Raw genomic sequence first — 24,991 nt, forward strand, 5'->3', positions numbered from 1 at the left:
TTTTGCAATGGAGAGCATTGGTGTGCCATTCTGGAGGAGTTTGACTACCCTGTGCAACCTCTGTAAGCTCCAGATACTGGCTTATGCTACCAGTAGTAACACTGACCCTATCCAAATGCAAAATTAGTGAAAAATCAGTCAAGAAGGATGAAGATGGAAAAATGACCGGTTGCCACCACCTGTTAAGCCATTCCTGTTTTGGAGGTAATCTCACAGTTGGCCCTCTAGTACACCTGTAGTAAATTTCGTTGACATCGAAGCAGATCAACCTGATTCACAACCACCTCTGTTACATAATCGGCCAGATCAATATCCCACAAGTGTGACTGACTTGATGCTATACGCCTATGAACCAGTGTTCCCTTTATTTTTTTGAGCAGTGCATTTGCAGACATGCCTACCAAAAAAAATGTAGCCTGCTATGTGACAACGGCCTGCTGTCTGCTTGCAAGCTATCGGTCTGATTATTTAGGCTAAACGTAGCAAACTCAGCCTGGATTTATGAAGATTGTAATTAATGTCATACAACTTGATGATGATTAGTGTTCGTTTGTTATAGCCTACATCAAAAAGTCACCTTTTCCGACAACATTGAAGAGGCAGTCGGTCTCACCAGACAACCGTGACAATATCTTTCGTCTAGGGCCGCGATAGACTGTCATGCAGGCTCAGCTCAGGTGCCGGTCGTGTGCAGCGCTGCAGCTACGTAAACAGAATTTGCCCTCCCCCTACTGACTTTCACTCTCTGTGCCCCAATGGAAGTGAATGAAGCTACTTTTACTTGTAGCCTTGTACCTTACGATTCATTATTATTGTTTGCCCTCGGAAGGGCAACGTGAGTCGAGGAGGGCATATGGGCAGTTGCCCGAGCAACCTGAGCAACCCCCCTGTGCACATCCCTGTTTACGCGCATGGGAGAATTCTCCCCTATGTTGTGAATACATAACAAGATATGAGGGTTCACAAAAATAGTGTGAAACCTGATCTCAACTAAAGTAACGCTTTGCATCTGATAATGCACTGTATTTCAGAAACCCCCTTTTTCTTGAATATGTTCCTTTAAACCAGTCATTTACCAACATCTTTCCAAGATCACATGCAGACAAAGCACTGCTCTCCATCTTGATGCTCTTTGTCGGTCTTTCACAGAGGACTGCATACCATGCATATAAACTTTGTCTAACCAGCTGGCTTGAAATGATTAGGCATAGGCACTGTTAGGTTGAAGCTGGTGCAAAAAACTTGTTAGCAATTATGCTAAAATTCTCTTCACTGCATGTATGGTGACCAGTCAGTCTTCTGGAGGGGTGCAACGAATCCGTTCGCATCAATATCTTCGGTTCGGCAAACACATGATCCACGGATTGATTTATGGGGGAAAAAAAAAAAACGGAGGGGCTTGAACGCCCCGCGTCATTTAAATCTACTGTATGGGAGCATTTAGGCTTCCCTGGCAAATGTAATGATGAAGGAAAGAGGTTAGTGGATAAAGCCGTGATGGTGTGTATGCACTGTAGCCGCTTTCAGACAGACGTGTAGCCTATTTTTTTTTCATTGTGCTGTCTGAATGCATATGTCCGCATATCTACTACCGGAACTTTTCCTGCTGCCGACCTAGTCATGTTTCCGAAATGTTGCATTGGTGCATTTTGCCAATGTTCAGGATGGGAAATGAAAAAGAAAGATTTGCATAAGACAAGCCAAATTGGTGTTTTTAAAAATAAGAGGTAATGCAGATTAGAGAAAAATATATATATAAAAAAAAATCTTTGTATATTCCCACAGGGTCTAGGTGCTCTGAATATGAGATCCAAAATTATTTTTCATATTTGTGAGGTCTACTGTTCAGTCCCTAATGGAATTTCTTTACTCTTCTTTGCTTTTTCTGAAAGAGTTTCTTCTTATCTCAATAAGCAAAAAAGAACAAAGAGCCTATGTTGAGTAAAAATGTGTCTTCTGAAGCAGACCTGCCAACCTTGAAAGAATTTTATGAGTACCTTAAAATTATCAGGCCTTAAAACAAAGACAATATCTGAGCCTAAATTATCAGGCTTTTGAAGAGGTCATAGCATAGGCCTTATGGAAACCTATTAGCATATCCTACTGAAGTAAGTATGATATGCATAGGCTATTGGAACAAATCAGGTCTATAAACTAGCCTACATTAAGCTTGCATTTGTAAAGTCGATCTGAAATGTTTAACCTGCAGCCTATGCTACTTGCAGATTATTTTGTTTAACTAACAATGTTGTGGAAACAGTAGTCATTCACATTGCATGTTAAACTGTGCCCTGTAGGAAGGAATATTCCAGATGAATAGAACGTTTCTTTGAAAGATTTCAGTATGGCAAACATCATTGCATTTGTAGAATGGCACATGCCAGTTAAGTAGCAATTAATATTTTATTTACATAGCCTTTGATATACTGATGAAGTTCTCTGTTAAAGTTGTCTGAATTCGCTCCACCGTTTACACCATAAATTGTTCAAAATGAATGAATTCTTCATCACAGAATGTTGTAGCAGGCAACGTTTATTTTTACGTATTCAAGACGGCAACATTAGGTTAGCGGTCTAGTAGTGATAATGTTTGCAATATTAGAAGAAAACATGCTGCTACACTGCTATGCTAATTCACTCGTTTTGAATATAATTGTCAAAGTTTAACTGTACCAGCTGTGACACCCCTGTCCTCTGACATGTCAGACGCACCTGCGCTTGCACACACTTTCACTTTAGAATGGCGTGAATGACTGAGGGATGAGAACCGCGAACACAAGTTTCATAATAAAAGCGTGTTTGTTTATTTTCGGAATAGACGCATATTTTCCCTTTGGAATCTGCAATAGCACGGTCTGTACCGAAATTAATTGACGTTGTACTAAGACCTTGTGAATTATATATATGGCTGTGGCTCTGTAGCGCAGAATCAAATTCAGTGACAACTTCACTGACACTGACGAAATGCGAGATCAAACAAAAATGCGTAGTTTAGAGCCTGGAATCGTACCAGCGTACTAGGAGGTCAAAATGCGTGCCCGCTACGCAAAATGCGTACGTGTTGGCAGGTCTGCTGAAGGCCTAAACAGAGCCCAGCCAAGAACTCCAATAAGATTTTGATCAACTTTGAGGGACTGCTATGACCATGCAGGATCATCCAGACTACTTGTGGTGAATTTACTGCATACCATTTCTATTTATGCACCAGCCTGCAAAATTTGAGCCGCCTACATATTTTAATTCTTGAGCAATGGGCTTGTGAACTTTGACACCCCCCTCCCCCCGTAAAACTGTCTGTTACTTGAAAAGTACTGATCTTAGCACAAAAACATTTTACAGAGTGTCTCCCGGGTAACATTAGCCTGACGACGTCATACTCAATTCTTGTCAGAATATGAGTCTGAAACTGCTCCATTCAGCCGCGATTATGGGGCGTGATTCAACCAATACAGGGCGGGGGGGATAGCTGTGCACTCATTGGATAGACCAAACCGCGCTGTCAGTATCTACAGTGCCTATAGAAAGTCATCATACCCTTTTGAAATAGTTACTTTTTTTGTCTTACAGCCTGAAATCAAAACCCATTTTAAAAACAATCTTTTTCAGTTTTATTCACAAATCTAGCTGTACAACATCAAAATAATGAAAAAACTTACTTGTTGTATACTTTGTATAGCTTCCTTTTGCTTTCATTACAGCCCTCAATCTGTCTCTATTATAGCTTTGCACACCTAGATTGGGGAATATTTGCCCAATCCTCCGTGCAGAATTGTTAAAATTCAGTCAAATTCTGTAAGGAATGGCGATGGACTGCTCTCTTCAAGTCAATCCACAGATTTTCTATAGGATTTAAGTCAGGGCTCTGACTTTGCCACTCAAGGATATTCACCATCCTATCCTTAAGCCACTACTTTGCTCTTTTGGCAGTATGTTTAGGATCATTGCCGTGTTGGAAGGCGAATGACCTGCCCATATTCAGCTGTCTAGCAGAGGGAGGCAGGTTTTCCTCAATCATTTGGGTGTACTTGGCAGCATCTATTTTCCCTCCTATCCTGACAAATTGCCCAGTCCCCACTGAAGAGAAACATCCCCACAACATAATGTTGCCCCCACCATGCTTCACACTAGGTATGGTGTGTTTTGGGTGTGTTTGGTAAGCGCCTGGAGCTCAGTCCAAAAAGTTCAATCTTAGTCTCCAAAAAGTTCAATCTTAGTCTCATCTGACCATAAAAGCTTTTTCCACATGGTAGCAGAATATTCCAGCTGCGTTTTTGCACTGAACTCCAAGCGCTATGTTTGGTGAAAACCAAACACAGTACACCACCCAAAACACACCATAGGGTAGGGTAGGCTAGGGTAACATAGGTACACATAGTATTTTTTTTTCCAGATTTTTTTTGAGACGCAAGTGTGTGCGCTCTGGTTGAACTGACGTGGACTGACCCACGTACGTGTGTGTGTGTGTGTGTGTGTGTGTGTGTGTGTGTGTGTGTTTCAAATTAAGACAAAGACGTCTTCTTGTTAAAAAATCATTCACATTATTTGAAAGGAGTGCGATAAAAAAGGTGATGCAATGAAAAATATGGGTGCAGCTACATTTTGTGCTTGTGCTGGTTGTGCTTATTTCATCATAATAACAGGTCACATTTTACCATCAAACTAACTACTACAAAAACTTTGACCACTGTGTAATTGTGCCATAACACTTAGAAGTTACCATGTAATTTAGTCCTTCATAACACCATCATGCTGGTGTAATTACAGATATACATTACAGTAAGTAAATCCTTAATACTTATTGCTTCGGTAAGTACATATCTACAGCAGGCTTGTGCAAAATTCAGAATTGAATTGAGCATTTTTGAGTTTGAATTGAGGTCAAAAACAGGATGCACAATTACAATTCAAATTTGAATTAAACGAAGTAGAATTGAAATTCAATGAAATTCAAATAAATTCATATACATAATTTAAGGGTAGTGTTTAACAAGTTTCACAAAATGTCAGATATGATCGCAACATACACACAACTTATAATTGAAAACAGTAATCAATTACATTTCCAAAGTAATCTTCCCAAAACTGAATGTATGTGAGATTCAACACATTCCTCCTGTTATGTGACTGGAATTGTTTTGAATGGTCATGAATTGAATTCCACTTCCTGTCATTCCAATTCCAATTCAAATTAAACTTCCTGTGGGGTGGGGCCAATTCAATTCAAATTCATGAATTGAATGGAGGACAGTTCTGAAATTCGGAATTGTGCACAAGCCTGATCTACAGCAGTTATTACCATTTTATTTTACCCTAAATCCAAGTTATTTGCATTGTTGTTGTATGGTAATTGCACAGTAATTGTCTAGAAATAACACATGAATTATGTGTAATATGTAGTTTAAAAATATTATTACCATTAAATTGCATACATATTACCATAACATTACCCACTTATTACCGATCTGTAATGTAAAGTGTTATATTCTTATGGTTAGGTTTGTATGTTATAGCGCTGTTTTGTTACCATTAGGCCATTTATTAAATTGACATTGTTTTTATTATTGTTTTTTATTCCATAGTTATTGTTATTAATTGATTGGATGACTTTATTGTTTAACTACTATTCTCCTATTCAGTTATTGTTTTATTTTCATTGGATTGCTTATATTGACACTATTGATTGTTTAAGTAGCTATTCTCTTTAGTCGACACTATAGTATGATCAACTGCTAAATTTAATTATTGTGTTGTTTTGTTTGTATGTTGCTTTGGACAAAAGTGTCTGCTAAGCACCACCACCACAACCATAACCATAACCATAACCATAATTATATGGGTCAAATTCCCTGCAACAATATACATGGGCGTATAGAGGGTAAACCATACTTTTTTTCTATCAATACATAAATAAAATGCATGGAAAACTCTAGAAACAAATAAAACATTTCAATTGGTTCTACATGTACTAGTTACTAACATGTATAGAATACATATAATTATGTAAGAGAATTTAATAGATGAACATTGCTAGAGCAGACCTTGCAGCAGTGCGAGATGATCTGTGTGATGTACTCCTGTGTACGGAGACTCTGGTTCATTAGAGACATGAGATGGGGAATCACAGTCGGATCCTTGAAGAGAATACATACATACATACATTACTAATTAGTGCACTATTGGAGAGTCTTACAGAATATGTTACATCTGAAAGCACTGACACAGCTGATTGGGTCTATTAATAGCAGAAATATGTGTAAGCATCTCTTACAGTATAAAGTAGTTGGACTGGTGTAACAGGGCTGATGAGCACTGTTCTTAAGCAACGCAGGCAGGCCTCTATGAAGGTCAGGTCTGGACAGAGCAGGCCTGAAAAAAGTACACAGATATGTTTTGGGCACTCACCAAAAGGACCCAAAAGCTGACTTCTGTCACTATGATAGATTTATTTCTTTCCCATTGCCCTGCAATACACTGCAATAGATTGAAATAGTGAATTTACAGGGAAAAAGAGCCCATACCAGATGATTACTTCGTCCTGGCTACTTAGTTCCCTCCCCTCTGGGGAGATTAAATCAATTGTTTAAAAGGATTGGCATGGCTCATCTAGCGACAGACAGACAGACAGACAGACATATAGATACATACTTTATTGATCCCCAAGCAGTAACACATTGAGCCAGTGAACAGTGAACAGTCAAGTACACAGCATTGTCTATCTCTCCTCTTCCCTTTAGTGATACCCTGGAAATCCAGAGTTCTCGCGAGAGCACAATTTAAATTGTGTCCACAAGATACTCTGGCGACGAGCAATGATGCACATTACATTCACCACAACCATCTGGGGTAAACAATCAAATCGGTGTATCTGATATAGGCAGGCCAGGGGCGAGCTAAACTGATGACGACAGCACAACTTTCAAAATCTGGTACTTTCAACTTTCAAATATTGGTCGTAGTGTTATCCAATTGTGTCAAAGTCCAGAATCAGTCAGAGTAAACATCGGTCGAAGTTAGTGTTGTCACGATACTAAAATTATTGTTATTATAAGTCAAGAATTGTGATTTTGACACTTTTTTTACCGTTTTAGTTACTGGTGTTTAATCATCAGTAGCCTTATATTGAATATTGTGTGATCGTTCACACCAGACACACACACACACACACACACACACACACACAGAAAATGATAGTCATATGTATCTTTATCATATATTTTGGGATTCATATACAGTAAGTGTATATATGCTTCAATAATGTTTAGTATTTTACAATCTGCATAATTACTGGTAGCTAGTTTAGTCATTTGTGCACTGATTTAGCTATTACACTTAGTCATATCTTTAATGTGGTGTGTAGGTTTAATTGAGCGCGCGTTGGTGGTGTGTGTCATTGAGTGCCTGTCACTTTAAGAAATAGTTGAGGGTAATTAGCCTTCAGTCTCACGGTTTTATGCTAGTGAAAAAAAATTGGTAACACTTTATTTCAAGACACACATATTCACCATTAATTAGCTGCTTACTAACATGTATATTAGTAGCATACTAGCCAGTTGTTAGTCTTTGTAAGTCACTAATTAATACCTTATTCTGCAAGACCTTATTCTACCCTTGTGCTGTGAGATATGGACAAAAAGTTATTTCCCGATATAGGCAATTCTAATACCACGATAACGATATATATCCCGATATAGAATTTCTACTTTTTCTTATAATTTCAAAACATTTTTTTTTTTAACAGTTGTGGTTGTGTACAGTAGGTGTAATTGAGTGCCTGTCACTTTAAGAAATACGTGAGAGAAAATAATTACGTTAAACCCAATAGTAAGCCTAAATTATCTAAATGCCATAGCCTAGATTGGTTAGCAACACACATTTGAGAGATGCAAGTGAGCAAATCAACTTGATATTAGCCTATAATTGTGCGTTACAATAGCATCACTTAAACTAGGTCTCGCTGTTAATAGCACTGCTGCGCATACGAGTGTGTGTGAGGGGGGGAAAGACGCACAGCCACAGGCTAGCTTTTAGGGGAGACCTGCCTTGCGTGCACCGCTTCTTCAGAAGAACACAATCATTCTTAAACGTATTGTAAAGAAGGCTAACATTAGGTGTGACATTTTTAATTTCAGGGTATTGCAATGCTTTTGTTGCATTGGTGCACCGTGCAACACTAGTCTTTATGCCAACGTCAAAAAAGTTTAATTTGTTTACTATTATCTGCCTGCGTTCATTTGCTGGCCACGTGTTGCTGCTGTTGAGCCACATCAGCACTTAAAGGGATATTCCGCCATTTTTGGAAATAAGCAAATTTTCCACCTCCCCTCGAGCAAAACCATTGATATTGACCTTTTCCCCGTTCATCCAGCCATTCTGTGAGTCTGGCGATACAACTTTTAGCTTCAGCCTAGCATAGATCATTGAAACGGATTAGACCAGTAGCATCTCATATGCTAGCATCATTTAAAAATGACTAAGATTTCCGGTAATTTTCCCATTTAAAACATGTCTCTTCTCAAGTTAGAAAGTGCAATAAGACCAGCTGAAAATGAAACCTGGCATTTTTCTAGGCTGATTTGACATGGAACAACACTCTCATCTGGCGTAATAATCAAGGCAACTACTGGCACTACTACTGCTTGTTGTCTATGGGGACTATTTTCAGATGCTGCATGATATCACTGCGCCCATGGTACGTTTGCAAGTTGCCTTGATTATTACAGGCTCCAAGTGTATTACAGTCCTCCGAAAGTGAGACAACATAGTGTTGTCACATAAGTGAGCGCAAAATAGCTCTAAACTAGCTTGTACCGGTGTGCTTTTGATCATGTAAAAATTCTGGGTGATAAAACACGCGTATTTAGGAAAAGTCTCAATTATTCGAGTGAAAAGATTTTTTTTTTGTAATCACTGTGGTCAAAAGACCACAGCCCGGCAGTTCTAGGTATAGCTAGGTCAAACCTACACGGCACTTCTAGTAATACGCGTCAGCGGTCAAATGACCGGCGCTTGGCGCTTGTAGTGATAAAGGCCAGCTATTCATGAATCCAGGACTATGCATCCTGGGCCCATATTCACAAAGAATTTTAGGGCTAAAAGTAGCTCCTAACTGGCGAATTTAGGAGAAACTCCTAAAAATAATGGGCGTGTCACTCCTAACTTTAGGACTCCTAATTTTTCTCACTAAAAGTAATTCACAAAGCATTTTAAGCCTAAAAGTAGCTCCTAAGTCTAGGACAGCTTAAAAGAAGTCGAGAGGACTCCTAACTCAATAAGACCTATTCACAAACCGCTTTTAGTGGCATTTCACGACGCGATGTTGTAAAATGACCGTGCTGTTACAGGAGCTGTCATGGGAGGGAATCATTGTGCATTGCAACTAAGAGATGCAATAACGCCACCGACAATCAAAAAAACACCACTGCATGTAAACTAAATGTAACGTGTCCTTGTAGGGCTAAATTAATTTAAATTGTTTATCCTCTTCGCGAATGTAGGCTACGTGCTTTCATACAGATTCATTTAAACCATGTTGCAAATATAGGCTAGCCTACTGCTCCAGTCCGTGTTTCATTATGCTCATAGGCTATTTGCTTTAGCCTACTTTTTATTAATTTAGGCTATACCCATTTATTCATCATCTTCCATCCTTCACAGTCCGACATAGCGCACGCATTCTCACCAGCTAAGACCTGACACCTGTCACTCAACTCGTCATCGTAGGGGAGGTTTTTGCCATCATTCCCGCGTTATAATCACCAGCCAATCAAGGTGGTCACTTTCATCAAGCTCGTGCATGAGTAATGACGTCAACCATAGCAACGAAGACTCACTTTTAGTTTAGGAGTGGGCGTTTCTCCTTACTAAAAGTAGGTCTGAAAGGCTTTGTGAATAACTTTTAAGGGAAAACTCCTAACTAAAATCTGCGCGATTTAGGAGTACTCTTAGTGGTAAGAGAAAATGCTTTGTGAATACGGGCCCTGATAAATATCCCTTAGACTTTGGAACTAAAATAGCCCCACATCACCACATACCCTTCATCGTACCTAGAGGTTGACCTAGAGGTGTTTCCCTGATAGCCTTTTAGCCTGTTTGATGCTCATTGAGCTCAATGCAAATCAAACCAGCTTTAAGATCAATTTCCAAAAGATGATTTTATATTCCTCTTTTTAGTCAACTTTAACATGGGTTCAAGTACTTATTCTCCCCACTGTATGCAGTGGGTAAGGGTTGAGAATGGACGTTTTGCTCCGGCAATCCTGCGGAGATCCCGTAGGCTGTCAAGCCGAGTTTTTCGAGGCTACGGCAATGTACCCAAACAACCACCAGGTGGCAGAAAATTTCAAGCCGAAGACTAAAGATTAGATTAGGTAATGCAATTAAAGATTAACATAAGAGAAGGGGTTACAAGACCGCATATCCCAATATAGTCATCTCCTTTAATCTCATTTAAACATTAAAATGAAGGTGATGACTGGAGAAATTAATGATGTTTCAATAAACCATTGTTGAAATGAATGAAAATGGTTTTAGAAAATAGCCTAGGCCTATCAGAAGGAAATAGCCTTCAGTTCAACCTAAAAGACTCGATAGGCAACCTTTAGATTAATTCATGCAATGTAAAGTCAAGTCAGGGTATATGCTGTAGCCTACGATTTCACAGCAGGGGAGCGCAGGGTTAAATGTAACAAAGCAGTTAGCTGCCTGCCCAACCAGCGGTGCTCGGGGGAGCAGTGAGGGGATAGGTGCCTTGCTCAAGGGCATTTCAGCTGTGGACTGGTCGGGGATCGAACCGGCAACCCTTCGGTTACAAGCCCGAAGCCTTAACCAGTAGGCCAAGGCTTCCCAATAAGCAAACAAGGGCACCCCCGTTTAGCTAATGGCAAACTGTCCAAAACATTACGTTCAATTTTGTGACCTATGAAGCATATCCGTGATAACTGAAGATGAGCAGACGCTGCTGTTTCATTGAAAGAGGGTAATAAACATTTCTCTACCTCTCCATTAACCAAAACTTTGCCCTGGCATCTCTGCTGGACTGACTGAGTTAAAGGAATAGTTCGGAATTTTGGACATAGGACCTCATTTCCAACTTTGCCGAGGTGATATCGGTCGGTGGTTTATCGCGTTTAACCCCTTCCTTAAGTTGCAGCGTGTCCGTTTGCTAAACTGGTTCTGAGCTAACGCATTTCAACGGTAACATCCAAAACAGTCTTACTCACTCCACAGCACACCCAAGACAAGTAAATTAAAACGTCAGACTATCGATGTCCGTGTTGATAGAATAATTTTAGAAATAAAACTAATCTTGCAACTCAATGATTTATTACATTTTGAGGGACTAGTTTCTCAATATCAATCCGCTACTGCCATACAGGGCACAAATTAGGCTATTGCAATGCGATGCAAGGTCCTAACATTGTTCTATCAACACAGACATGTGCATCGATAGTCTGACGATATAATTTATTTGTTTCGGGTGTTCTGTGGAGTGGATTAAGACTGTTTTCAGTGGCAGGCTGGATGTTACCTTTGACTTGCGTTATCTCGGCACCAGATTAGCAACAAATGAACGCTGCAATTTAAGGAAGGGCAGAAATTCACTGAAAATGGTCTCCACCGACCTATATCACCCCGACTAAGTTGGAAATGAGGTCCTATGTCCAAAATTCCAAACTACTCCTTTAAGTTGCGTCAGAAAAGCTGTGAGGTAAAACGTTCGAAAACTCGATCAAAGATGCCGAGCGTCATGTCTCTTTTCCCCGCTTGTCACCAGCGCGGTGTCTTCGTTTTTTTTCCGTGTTATACGCACACATTTTACCAATTTACTAGGTATCAGACAGATGAAATATTCAGCAATATTACACTTACACTTTCCAGATTCAATTTATTCAACTTTTGGAGTATACAAATGTTGAGTGTCATACCATGGAGCAGTGATTATGCTGCATTTACAGCAGTCATATTTGAATGTTACTTAGAGATTAGATTACATTAGATTAAACGTCATTGTCATTGTGCCGAGTACAACTACAAAGACAACAAAATGCAGTACTAAGCTGCCATCTTGTAGCTTTTGGGAGATAGCTACGTATCATGCTAATTTCAATAGCATGAGTCATCATCTAGCATTGGACATTTATAGCAACAAAAAAAACAGGAGTCAAACACTGGGTCTGCTCATTAAATGGAATAAGTTTAAACATTCATTGAATAATATGTTTTTGCTTGTGTAGGCACCTTGCAACAGGGCAGGTATGATGTGACAATCCACCAGGGACTTGATGTTGTTCTCTGTGCCCATGGCCAGACTGCCTAGCACCACTGCACATTCCGTCCTCAGTTCCTCACTAGAGGAGTCTTGCTGGAGCAAATATAGGAGCCTGGAGGTCAAACAGGTTTGTATCTTAAAATGCATTTTGATAGATTACTACACCAACCAAGAACTCTACTTCCTACATTACAGCATGTTATCCAAAGACTAAGGATATGGTATGAAATATTTAGCAAAGGAGTGGTGATGTATGAGTGAGAGAAAGAAAGTGTGTGAGCACCTGGGCACAGCTCCCAGTACAATTAGGTTGGCCTTTTGCTTGTTGTTTCCAATCACTGCATTCTTCATGTCACTTGAAAAGAAAAAAGTTTATGTCTAAGATTCATTAAGCAACATTCAGCATGTAAATAAGTCAAGACAAATTAAAACCCCTTTGAAAATCTTGCTACACCAGGTTTATAATGCATATTCCTACTTCTTTTGTGTCATTACACTCCATTTCTTTTTCACACACTTGCAAAGAGGTATATTGGTGAAGACATGTTGGAGGTGTTCAGATTCATGAAAACTGTTTCACAGCCCAATCATTGAAATCAGTGATTTGGTTTTGCAATTGTGCCACTATACATTACATTACATTACATTTAGCAGATACTTTTTGTCCAAAGTGACTTACATATGTCAACTATATGACAAGGGACTACACTGTGCCTGGAGCAACCTGGGGTTAAGTGCTTTGCTCAAGGGCACAACGGTGGATGACGGGAATTGAACTGACAAGTTTCAGGCTACTACATGTCAGCCCAGCTCCTTAACCCTATGAGCCCGACTGACGCAAAGTGTGTCAAAAAACACACCCATTCTTCTCTGTTACATTGCTCCGCGATTGTTAGTCGCAGCGAGATGAGATTTTGTGTATTGCACGAAAGAGCAGAAGCGGGGCTTTCCAACGAGACTAGGCACATGTCTGTACGATCAAGTATGAAAAACAAAAAGATATCATGAAGTTAAATCAAAGTATATCATATTTTCAGTCTATATTGCTCTGCGTTCACCCGCACATCCAGTACTCTCGCTTGAATTACTCGCAAACCCGGCATCGCACAGACATGCTACGCATATCGGATGAAAGAGGAGAAACAGAGCTTTCCATTGATACCAAATACATCTATCCTTTTGTTAGAAAAACAGACGAAGTGACAAACAAATAATAATAACACTTTACATTACAGATCGGTAATACTGTAAGTGGGTAATGTTATGGTAATATGTATGCAAAATATAGCTGCAAGAAGCAATGAGGGGGCCTAGCAGTTGGGCCGGAGTAACCACGGCAACTCAATACTGTAAGCAGACTTATGGCCATAAGCTGTCAGCACAATGTATAACATGTCAAAAGTTACAAGCGAAAATGCATTTTTGCTCTTTGCAATGACGTTAGAGCTCAAAGGTCACCAAATGTCTTGGGTGTCCCCTCAATGGGATCCTGAGTCTATTTGCTAAGTTTGGTTTTGATACATGCAGGGGTTGCTGAGATATGAGCTCACTTCCTATTCAGGGTATATGCAAATTTTTTATCAACAAATTTAATGACTTTTAAGACCTTTTTAAGACCTCTAAGAATACAAATTAAGACCATTACCACTGCAAAAATATATATACAAAAAGTACGCTCTAGGCTGTTCAGTTTACCAAGGCACATTTGTATTTGAGTGACAGTGCAAATAGTGCACGTCAGGCAACTGCCTTCTCAATACTACAACAATACTGCTGTAAATAACGTACAAACAGTGTTTACACAAATCAAGTTGCAAATTACAAGTTAAACGCAGTTAAAAAATGGACAAGGCTCCCGACTAACTTTTTGCGTTGGTTGCACTGGTGCGCCTAACTTTTTTTTCAGGTGCACCAGCACAAAATGTAGGTGCACCCACATTTTTCATTGCATAGCTTTCTAACAGCAAAAGAACACATTTTTATCACACTCCTTTCATATAATGTGAATGATTTTTTATAAATATATTTGATAAAAAATCATTCACATTATATATATATAATCATTCAAACTAAATAACCCCCCCCCCCCCCCATTTTTTCCCCTTTACTTTCTACTGAAATTTCTGATATTCATGACTGCACACTTTCTGCAGATTATATAGCCTACTATTTGTATTACAACTCTAGGCCTACCTCTTTAATTCAGCTGTCTGATTGATGCCTCAAAATATTGTAAACAAAGTAGCATAGTTGGCTAGTTTATCATAGTCTACTAGTTGGACTGTTCAGTTTCCCCCACATGTGTTTAAGTTTCAAGGTAGGCTGATACTTTTTCTCCTTGGGACAGGTCCTTTTAGTCTTGGAGTTGGAAAACATTGGGGATGAGATGATCACTCAACTTGAATGCAAGAGTTTTAATAAAATGTGCAGTGTGCTATGATGCTAACCGGATTTCATAATATTTTAGCTAGTCGTCATTGTTTTTTTCACGATTGTGAATGTTTTATTTGGATTAAATGTGTATGTCGAGGGGTGGGTGTCCATTGAGCGCGCACGAGAGAGAGAGAGAGAAAGAAAGAGAGAGGGCCAAGCCAAGGAGGTTTACTTCTATATTGTTTGGTAAAGTTGCACGCATATATCTACAATGAAAACAGGCGAAAGAAATGTATATGCTCTCACCCGAAAAGCGCCAGGTGCACCATTGCAACCTCGAATATTTTTCAGTCGCATTCTTAAAAATCTTGGCTCGTGTCTGCCACTCTGAAACACTATCTCCGTCTGTAGGAACGCACACGCTACTTTTTACTGTGTTGTTATATTGTAACACCCACAATATTTGAGCGTGTCTACATTCGCAAAGCTGACGAAACGGACTCGGCACGACATGAAATTTAAGACCTCCTCATTGGAAATTCTAGAATTCAAGACATTTTAAGACCTTGAAAATCCAAAAAAATAAATAAGACTTTTTAAGACTTTTTAAGGACCCGCGGGGACCCTGCTATTTGGTGGGTTCGCACCCCAGAGATCAAAGGTTAGCAAATTTCTTGGGCATCCCCCCGATGGGGCAGGCATATTCCCGGAAGTAGAAACACGAAATGAGCTGGTGAGCTCTGCTAACTCCCATGGACGGCCATAGATTGCAGATTTTTTTGCAATCCCATAACTACATGTAACATGTGCCCTGTGTCGCCCTTATAGCTTCTGTGAATTCTATATAGGGTATCTAAGGCAAAACTAATTCACTTCTTCCTCGTATATAACGTTGGTTTCTCGTAAAGAAGTATAGTTAGCATGTCGGTTGGAGGGAAGCTAACTTTCGAGGGGAGATTTCCCGTAATGTTTGGATAAGAAACTGAGTGAGTCTGCACGAAAACCATGATGGAAAGTCATTTGCAAGATCGGTGAAAATGTGTGTAGCCTACTGTTTGATAGGGTAAATCATTACCTAGAGGCAAGTAAACATAATAACAATATTCAAAACGAACGTTAAAAATGTCAGAGGTTTTCGATCTATCAGACGAGTTACAGCATGGCTAACTTCACGAAGTGAGTACGAGTCTGCACCGTACGACGGAAAGTAAATGGAATTTTGTTTCAGCCCCCTTCCATTGAGAACAACGGAGTCTGTTTGTCCATTTCTTTTAGGTCTATGGTTCCCCCCAACGGAGTCCTGAGTCCATTCACCAAGTTTGGTTTTGATACATGCAGGGGTTTGAGATATGAGCTGACTTCCTGATTGACGGCTTCGCACCCCAGAGGTCAAAGGTCACCAAATAGAGTGATGAGTCCATATATCAAGTCTGGTTTTGATAGATGCAAAGGTTGCTGAGATATGAGCGCACTTCCTGTTTGGCGACTTCGCCACCAATTTTGATTGGCTGTGACCGCGAATGCTTCCATCAATTGTTACAGAAGTCAGTGCACTGACAAGGCCTGAGGTGCGTTCAAATTCGCAAACATAGGCAAACGTTCGTGATGAACATGTTTTCTTTGAACTGTTAAATTTGAACGATTTGGTGTTAACATTCCATTTTAACAGTAATTGCATTGTTGCGTTCGTCAAACTCACATCCAGTTCCACTGTATGTTCGCGGCGCACCACCTCCTCAGACTGTTTGCGATTGTTAGCAAACGTTCGCCAAAAACTCAGGGCTAACGGAATACTGTTGGCGAACGTTAGCAAACGTTCGCTTATGTTCGCCTATGTTCGGTGAACTTGAACGCACCTCTGGTCTGACGATGGTCTGTACCAATTTTGGTGAAGATCAGATGAAATTTGCGGGGCTGCGAAATCTTGTTGCCATTTTTGATTACATCCAATATGGTGGCCAGATTCAATTATAAATGTATTTTATATTATTATTATTATTATATTAATTTATATAAATATATTTCAATTCTAAACACAACAGCAATTACAAGCCAAAAGGCATGATTCTGATTGTAGCGTCCCCTAGAGGTCATAGGTCACAACATTTCTTGAGCGTCCCCTGATGGGATCTTGAGTCCACTTACTGAGTTTGGCTTTGATACATGCAAGGGTTGGTGAGATATTAGCTCACTTCCTGTTTGGCGTCTCCCCTCAAAATTTGATTGGGAGCTATGGGCGAATGGTAATATTTCCAAAGACGAAAAGCAATGCGTGTATAAGGCATGGTCTGATGATAATTTTGTTGATTGGACAAAATGTGTGACCTGTGAAGCTTTAGTTTCATTTTGGCTAAAATCCAAAATAGCGGGAAATCAGTGGCGGTTGCTGCTCATTGGAATAGGGGAAGCTCTGATAAAAATGGTCAACTATTAAATTAATATTATTGCTGCTATAGCCTATTGTTATTTGAGGGGGAAATATATCCTAAAACAGAATAGACCAAACAGTAGCCGTCAGATACAGGGTTCTGAGACATTGCAGCTGGCTTGGTTAGATTAGAACTAAGCTTACATTTGACCAGTTCAATTTGGGGGGGTTAAATATGCTATTTGGTAGCCTACTAGAGTTATAGTACGTGACTATTCTACGTTCATATGCCTTGCTGTTTTATTTGGAATCTCCCATGGTGGGGAATGCTATCAAATAGCTTATAAAATTCAAGTAAACATTAGCAATTTAGCCAAGCAACACAGTTATTATAGCGAGCTATGGCTAGCCTACAACTTAGCCTAAACACACAACTGAAACAAATGCAAATCACGAACTCTGTAACTCCACATTACGGTTTTATTGATAGGATATGTTGTGTACAACATGCAATAGAATTAAAAATTTGAGCCTTGCCTCTCGAGTTCACCTGCCAACCCTGTAAGGTTCCGTAACTTTCACGCATCCCTGAACTTGAAACCAGAGCCCGTCTCTGTTGAAACTTCCTGTGCAATCGCGAAATATGCTTGTCAATCAAAAAAAATGACGGTTCCTCCAATCATCATACAGAAGCTCGGCATCCGAGCCATCCCACTGTCCCATTCACCCCCAGAGAGGCCGGGCTTCCCTGGATATGACGAATTTGCGGCGTTTATCCAATATTAATCTAGCTTTTCCTGCACTAAGACCAGCCCACTCCGTAGTGCCATCGAAGTCCAGTGAGGCCGAGCCTCTATGGGGATTTTAATGGATCGTGTCGTCACTCAATGCATTAGACGTGCGAAATCACGATAGATGATAGGCAAAACCTTGTTGCAAAACGAAACTATAACGATATAGCCATGAAGTTGAACACGTTTTTAGCATGTTCTAGTTGGAATATTAGGCTTGCTAATGTAGCTCATAATAGGCATTATTTCATGCAATTTCCCGTGATATTTTAGAGGAGGCTGAGCCTCCCCTGCACTCAATGAGCAATCGCCTCTGCGGGAAATCCATCATGGCAGAAATTGACGTGACGTCATAGGATGCGTTGAACTCAGGCAAGTCAAAGGATTCCAACAACACCTGATTTTTTGAAAATCGGACTAACGGTTCAAAAGTTACGTGCGTGAATGCACGTCCAACTTTCACCAATTGGTGGCGCTAGAGCACTTGAGCTGTCAGTTTCTCTGGCTTTAAGCATACAATCTCTTTCTGAGGACAACATATCCTGTTCAGTGTTTCCCACAGATTAGAAGGCAATGTGTGGTGGTCACCCATGCACACCCATGTTTTTCATTGCATCGCCTTTTTATCGCTCTCCTTTCATATAATGTTTTTTATTTTTTTTTACCAAGATGTGAAGCTTGTCTTTATTTGAAACACACACACATTATGTAATTATTTACATTATATAGGCCTATACTGACATTTCTGATATTCATAACAGCAAACTTTATGCAGATTATAGCCTAGGCCTACTATTCATATTACAACTCCACTTCTTAAATTCAGCTGTCTGGTTGAAGCCTCAAAATATTGTAAACATAGCAGGCTAAGCTTATCATACTCTACTGGTTGGACTGCAGTTTCCCCACATGTGTTTAAGTTTCAAGGTAAGCTAATACTTTTTCTCCTTAGGACAGGCCCTTTTAAGTCTTGGAGTTGAATTGTTGGTCAGTCAACTTGAATGCAAGAGTTTTAATAAAATGTCTGCAGCATAGCCTACTAATGATGCTAACCGAATATAACAGTAATTTAGCTAGTCGTCTTCTGTGCGTCAATGCGTCCACAATTGTGAATGTTTTATTTGGATTAAATGTGCATGTGGAGGCGGCTGTCCATTGAGCGCGCACGAGAGCGGGCCAAGGAGAATGAGTTTACTTCTACTGTTTGGTAACTAAGTTGCACGCATAGACTGCAAAAGTTGCGAGAGAACTTTATGTTTCTACCCGAGCAGCGTTAGGTGCATCAGTGCGACCACCGATGATCTCGTTTGTTTTCATGGAGACAGACAGCCGCGGTGTGCACGGAGGGTAGGGGCTGTGTGCGTGTTTGTGTGTATGAGAGACAGACGCGTGAGTGACAGAGAGGGAGCGCAGGGAAAGGAAATTCAACTTTACGAATGCTGCGTGTTTTTCAATAGCGTTTCAAAATAAGAATAAATAAATAAATAAAAGAATAACGAAACGCAATATGTGGCGGCCGGTGCTGAATCTGTGGCGCACCGCCACAAATTTGTCTATGTGTGGGAAACACTGCTGTTAAACTGTTTCCTCTGTCCACAACTGTTTCAAAATAAAAGTCCTCACTGCAATAATACACTATTAAGTCATTTAACCATTGAAACTACTCAAATATTTAACTGTTCAACCATTCCAACTATGAGTTATCATCAACTATGCCTCCAGTCAACTATATGAAACCTCCACGTACCTAGCAACCAACATAGCAACCATTAAAATTAAGCATTTATGACAGTTTCCATAGCAACCAACATGATTATACTACAGTTCTTTATATCTGATAGTGGCCATCATGGATACCCTTGCACAGGGATTCCAAAACTGTGGTGCGCGCACCCCCTGGGGTGCGTGAGCTGCTTCTAGGGGGTGCGCGAGATGAAAAGGGCAATGGCGGACAGGTGTTAAAAAAATATCAACTTTTGATTAATGAATAAATATATAATTTCGAATCAGGTATAATGATATGGAAACGTGAAATTAAATATAATTTATAAACTCTATAGTCTATAGGTGTTCATCAAAAAGGGCGGCTTATTAAGCATGACGCCTGGAATAGAATGCGTTAATTTTGAATGTGTCGGATGGTGGGTTGTCCGTGGGGAAAACGTTTTACCACTGCACTAACTCAAGACTCATTGTGGATATAGCCTATATGGGTTCCCCGTCAGCAACGTTGTGCATCAGCACTGACTTACACCGCAACAGCGTCCTGTGAGCCGAGATCCAGCCGGTTTTTGATGCTGAAGAAAGTAGTCCGGCAAGTTTCTGGGGTCACGAAAGTAAAGTGTTTTTCTTCTCAAAACCATATGCGTTCAAAAGAGTGATATATTTGCACCACAAAAACGTTGTCCAGGAAAAATTCAAACCTCGTTATCACTTACTTATTTTTCGCGATTCCTATCACTGTGCGCTACTGACAGCTGGACAACGTTTTTGTGGTGCAAATATATCACTCTGTTGAACGCATATGGTTTTGAGAAGAAAAACACTTTACTTTCGTGACCCCAGAAACTTGCTGAAGAAAATAGTCCGGCATCAAAAACGATCAAAAACCGGCTGGATCTCGGCTCACAGGACGCTGTCGGGGGGTAAGTCAGTGCTGATGCACAACGTTGCTGACAGGGAACCCATATAACTTCGTGTCTTAAAACCCGAACTATCCCTTTAATAAACTATTTGCATGCACTGTAATAAGAAGAAGAAGAACAGGGATAACCGTACATTGCATTTACATGCAGTGTAAAAAGCCACACAATGTGTGGCTTACAGGAACAGAAAAATAGGAACAGAACAGGGAACAGAAAAATAGTTTTGCACTTTGTGGCAGTAGCCAGTTTAGGTGTAACAAGTTTTACATTTAATGTAGTCAGTGTATTAAGGGGCTATAATTTTCAAGTAGGCATTGTGTAATTTGATCCCATCCCATTTAGCTGATCTAATGTGTGTTAGTCTGCCTGATCCCTCCTTGTATGGAATAATTTTATGTTACTCTGACTTATTTGGGAAAGATGGCCTAAGTTATCTCATTTTCTAAATACTTAAGAGATAAATGGTGGTTCTTCAACATCTTGACTAACCTATACAGTTTTTTATGCCACTTACATTAATTCATAGGCTAGTTGGTTTCATTTCTACAAATGGTGCAAACTCTGCTAGATTATTGATAAAAGACTCTCATTCCCCTGCCATTCTGTGATCGGCAATCGGCAGATCATGATTTTGGTGATTGGCCTCAAAAATGCTGATCGGAGCATCTCTTAATAACAGATATCATATCATGGCAGACCAGTCTACAAGCCGTAAGCAAAAATTAAGTAATTTGCTAGTTCTTGTCCATCAACTAAGAATCAGCTAGATGGTTATGGTTATGGTTATGGTTATTTAGCAGACGCCTTTGTCCAAAGCGACATACAAATAAATAACAGTACAAATTAAATTAACAGTGAACAATTACAAAATAGGGAGAATAGTAATATTATCAGTAAAACAATCATTTTAAGCACTAACCTAATGAGAAATAAAACAGTGAAATGAGAATAGCAATCAAATAAGTCACTCAGTTATAATAATAATAACTAAAGCATGGTATGGCTAAATTTAAGGACAATAGCAAAATAAATGTCAAATAACCTTGTCATGAGAGCAATCACAAGAAAACACCATGACATAATTTTACAACAGACACATGAAGAAGGACCGAGAAATTTGCAATGTAAATACTCACATGACTCCCTGCAGGACCTTCTGAGGATCTGGGTCAAAGAGCCGGTCCACATAATGTCGACTGGTTGCTGTTACTTCCTATATGACAAATGAAAAATATTCTTGAGTGATTTAAGAATACAAACAGTAGTAGATGCACAAACACATTTTATAATGCAAAACATACCCCAATAGCATAATCCTGCCCTGTTATTATACAAAAGATTGTGTGGTAGTATCAGTGGTTGCAAAGGCTGGGTGGTATGACCAAAAATGTGCATCACAGAATATCAAAAATAAATCAATTTATTACGTTTTGTATGACTAGCCCTCTATAAAAGATACAATAGGCATCATGAGACATGGGTCACGATACAATATGTAGCAGTAGTGTGGGTAGTCGCAATGAGAATGAGAACGAAAGCCATGCTGATTCAGTCCACTTGGGAGGCGCGCGTGGCAGATCCAGGGTGCCGTCAGACAAAATAGGCAACAGGTGTAGCTAGGCAGTGTGGGATGGGTTTTTATGTTATGCCTTGCAATGAGAAGTAGGCATATCGTGAAACAGTTAGCAGACCCTCATCAAACATGTTAGTTGTGTGGAGAACGAAAGCTTATGGTCGGGGCAATGTGTTTTTTTTATCGCGCTAGCCATATGCTCCCTCGACAGTGACCGTGTGCCTCTCCATAATCGGAGGAGGACGGTAATGTAGTGGAGCCTTTGTCTAATATCAATAGATGTGTTAAGACGAGGTCGAAGTGTCCATAGGAGAGCTTGGGGAAACGTAGCAGCAGTGTAGGGAGTCGCAAGGAGAATGAGAAAGAACAGCCATGCTGATTCACTCCACTCGGGAGGCACGCGTGGCAGACCTACAGGCTGTCGTCAGACAAAATAGGCAACAGGTTTAGGCAATGTGGGGTGGGTTTTTATGTTATGCCTGGCAATTAGCCCTTTTCACGTGATGTCAGACGAAGCGTTGCTGGGTATCCTCCGGCATGTCCAGCCGCCAAATACTACAGAAGAAGAAGAAGTATTCATGGGTTTCATCAGGTCTCTTTCCACAGGTGTATACAATCAAGCACCTTGATTATCAATGCAGACTGCATGGTGCTTGATTGTATACACCTGTGGAAAGGGACCTGATGAAACCCATGAATACTTCTTCTTCTTCTGTAGTATTTGGCGGCTGGACATGCCGGAGGATACCCAGCAACACTTCGTCTGACATCACCGTGAAAAGGGCTAATAGACCTCTGAAGTTCGCCTACAAAAAAGCCACCATCTTTCCCCAAATAAGGAGATCCGGTATCTTGAGATTTTTTCTATGAGAAAATAACATGGGGATTTTCAATTATCGCACCTGTTAAACTCTCGCGGGGATGATGACATTGGAAATGCAGACGATTTTCACTACACAGTTTTGTCCACTGCCGTCTAGTGGATACTGTGATCTTCGGTAGGTGAAGACGGCACACTTTGATCTTTGCTACCCCAGAGCTAACTTACCATGCAACTTGCCATAGGCAGTTAGCTTCAATTAACTCCCGGATCTCCTTATATGGGCAAAGATGGTAGCTATGGATCCTTTTTGTAGGCGAACTTCAGAGGTCTATGAGAAGTACCATGAAACACTACAAGAAGTGTCACCTGGATGAATAGGGATTCATTATATTTACAATAAAAAGCCTGCTACAGAAATTTGCATTCCCATCATTTTTCCATTTATTATTTATTACACTATTGATTTACTATTTCCCTGACCATTTAGTATGGCACAATGTGTGTTCTTTTTGTGTGTACATGTCCTTGTGATGTGAATGTCTGTCAACTAAAAAAATAAAAATAAATAATAATAATAAAAAAATACAAAGTGGCAGATCTAAAGGCCATAGTCAGACAAAATACAGGTGTAGGCAGTGTGTGGTGGGCCTTTGTGTTGTGCCCTGCAATTAGAGGTACCACACCATGAAACACTACAAGAAGTGTCACCTGGATGAACAGGGATTCATTATCTCTATGGCTAAAGGCCTGCTACATAAATTTGCAGCATCATCATCATTCCCATCATCTTGCTATTAGTAGCCTATGATGAGTTACTATTTCCCTGACCATTCAGTATGGTACAATGTTTGTTCTTTTTGTGTTTTCATGTCCTGGTGATGTGTATGTCTGTCAGCAAAAATATTAATAATATTAATATTTTTATAATAATATAAAAGAAATTCATGAAAATTCAAAAATCCAGATGGCTGCCACCATATGACGTCATTATGACGTCATATTATGCAAAATATTTGGATACATTTGATCCCTACATAAACTATGGGTCATCCTTACTATTTCTCTAATTTACAGAAAGTCTCTATCTCTTATCACTTTTTAAAGCCTTTTGAAATTAATATGTAAAAATTGAAGGTTTGAACCTCTGGCGCCTAATGGGTTAATTAATAAACTGTATACCTCACCATGTGGAAAAGACTAAAGGCATCAGGCTTGACTTAAACATTCTTTACCTAACTAAACATTACTTTCCTAAGAAAAATTAAACAAAATAACACTTAGATATAAAGGTAATGTATTATTATTATTATTATTATTACATTGCATGTAAATGCAATGTACTGTTATCACTGTTCTTCTTCTTATTATTCTTCCGACCAAAATCAACGATCAAAGGCTCTAAAACCACTGAACCGTTTGACGTCATTCAAGCACTCATACAAAGGTCTTGAAACTGAGATTTGTTCTATTATTTTTTCACATTTGTGAACTTTATACTTTTTGAGATATTTACGATAAAAGAGTTTAAAATTCCCATAGAGTTTACATTGAGACCCTTTGGCGGCAAAGACTAATTGTTACGTCAGTGCTCAGCTGTCAGTAATCAAGGATCTCGAGTCTGATCCAAAGCCATGCCATCACCGCTGCGCTAAACCAGGCTAAACGTGAATGTTACGTTACGTCTACAGCTGTGAAAACATTCTACCATGCCACTGTAATCCAGGACGTTGTCGTCTTGTCTCCTGTTAGGCTATTCCTTACTTGATTTGTTTATATCGTTACAGTAGCCTAACCGGGTTGCTCTCACGTTATCAACAGCTAAAGACAATCTAACCTAACGTCAATGTAAACACTGTATTTAGCTAACGACAACCAAAATTGTTCCAGGCTAACGTTTAACGTCGGCGTAGGCTGCAAGGCGAACAGGGTTTAGCAAACCAGTCGTTTCAGCTATAGGGACTTAAGCCAGGCAATCATTTAAAGCTTTCGGTATCATTCACAAATTAAAAACCTAAGCTTATTGTACATTTCTATTAGGACCATCACGCACCTGAACACACTTCGAAGAACATACTAGCTCATCCTGTAAAATGTGGAGCCTACATAAAATATCCTACTGTAAGCTAACGTTACATTTGCTAGATATCCTA

The 24,991-nt window shown here is 39.7% G+C and overlaps 1 protein-coding gene across 1 annotated transcript in view; it reads right to left on the reverse strand.

The window, feature by feature from the left end:
• armc8 (armadillo repeat containing 8) overlaps window positions 1-24,991 on the reverse strand; it is a 134,240-nt gene that overhangs the window by 104,223 nt on the left and 5,026 nt on the right. Inside the window, exons 2-6 of the mRNA XM_062533766.1 lie at window positions 21,582-21,658; window positions 12,552-12,623; window positions 12,238-12,380; window positions 6,269-6,366; window positions 6,039-6,131 (exon numbers count right to left, since the gene is read on the reverse strand). Of these exons, the coding sequence (XP_062389750.1) occupies window positions 6,039-6,131; window positions 6,269-6,366; window positions 12,238-12,380; window positions 12,552-12,623; window positions 21,582-21,658 (483 nt within the window). The remainder of the gene's footprint in view (window positions 1-6,038; window positions 6,132-6,268; window positions 6,367-12,237; window positions 12,381-12,551; window positions 12,624-21,581; window positions 21,659-24,991) is intronic.

The sequence above is a fragment of the Sardina pilchardus genome, chromosome 4 (genome assembly GCF_963854185.1).
Source record: "Sardina pilchardus chromosome 4, fSarPil1.1, whole genome shotgun sequence".
Classification (NCBI taxonomy): Eukaryota; Metazoa; Chordata; class Actinopteri; order Clupeiformes; family Clupeidae; genus Sardina; species Sardina pilchardus.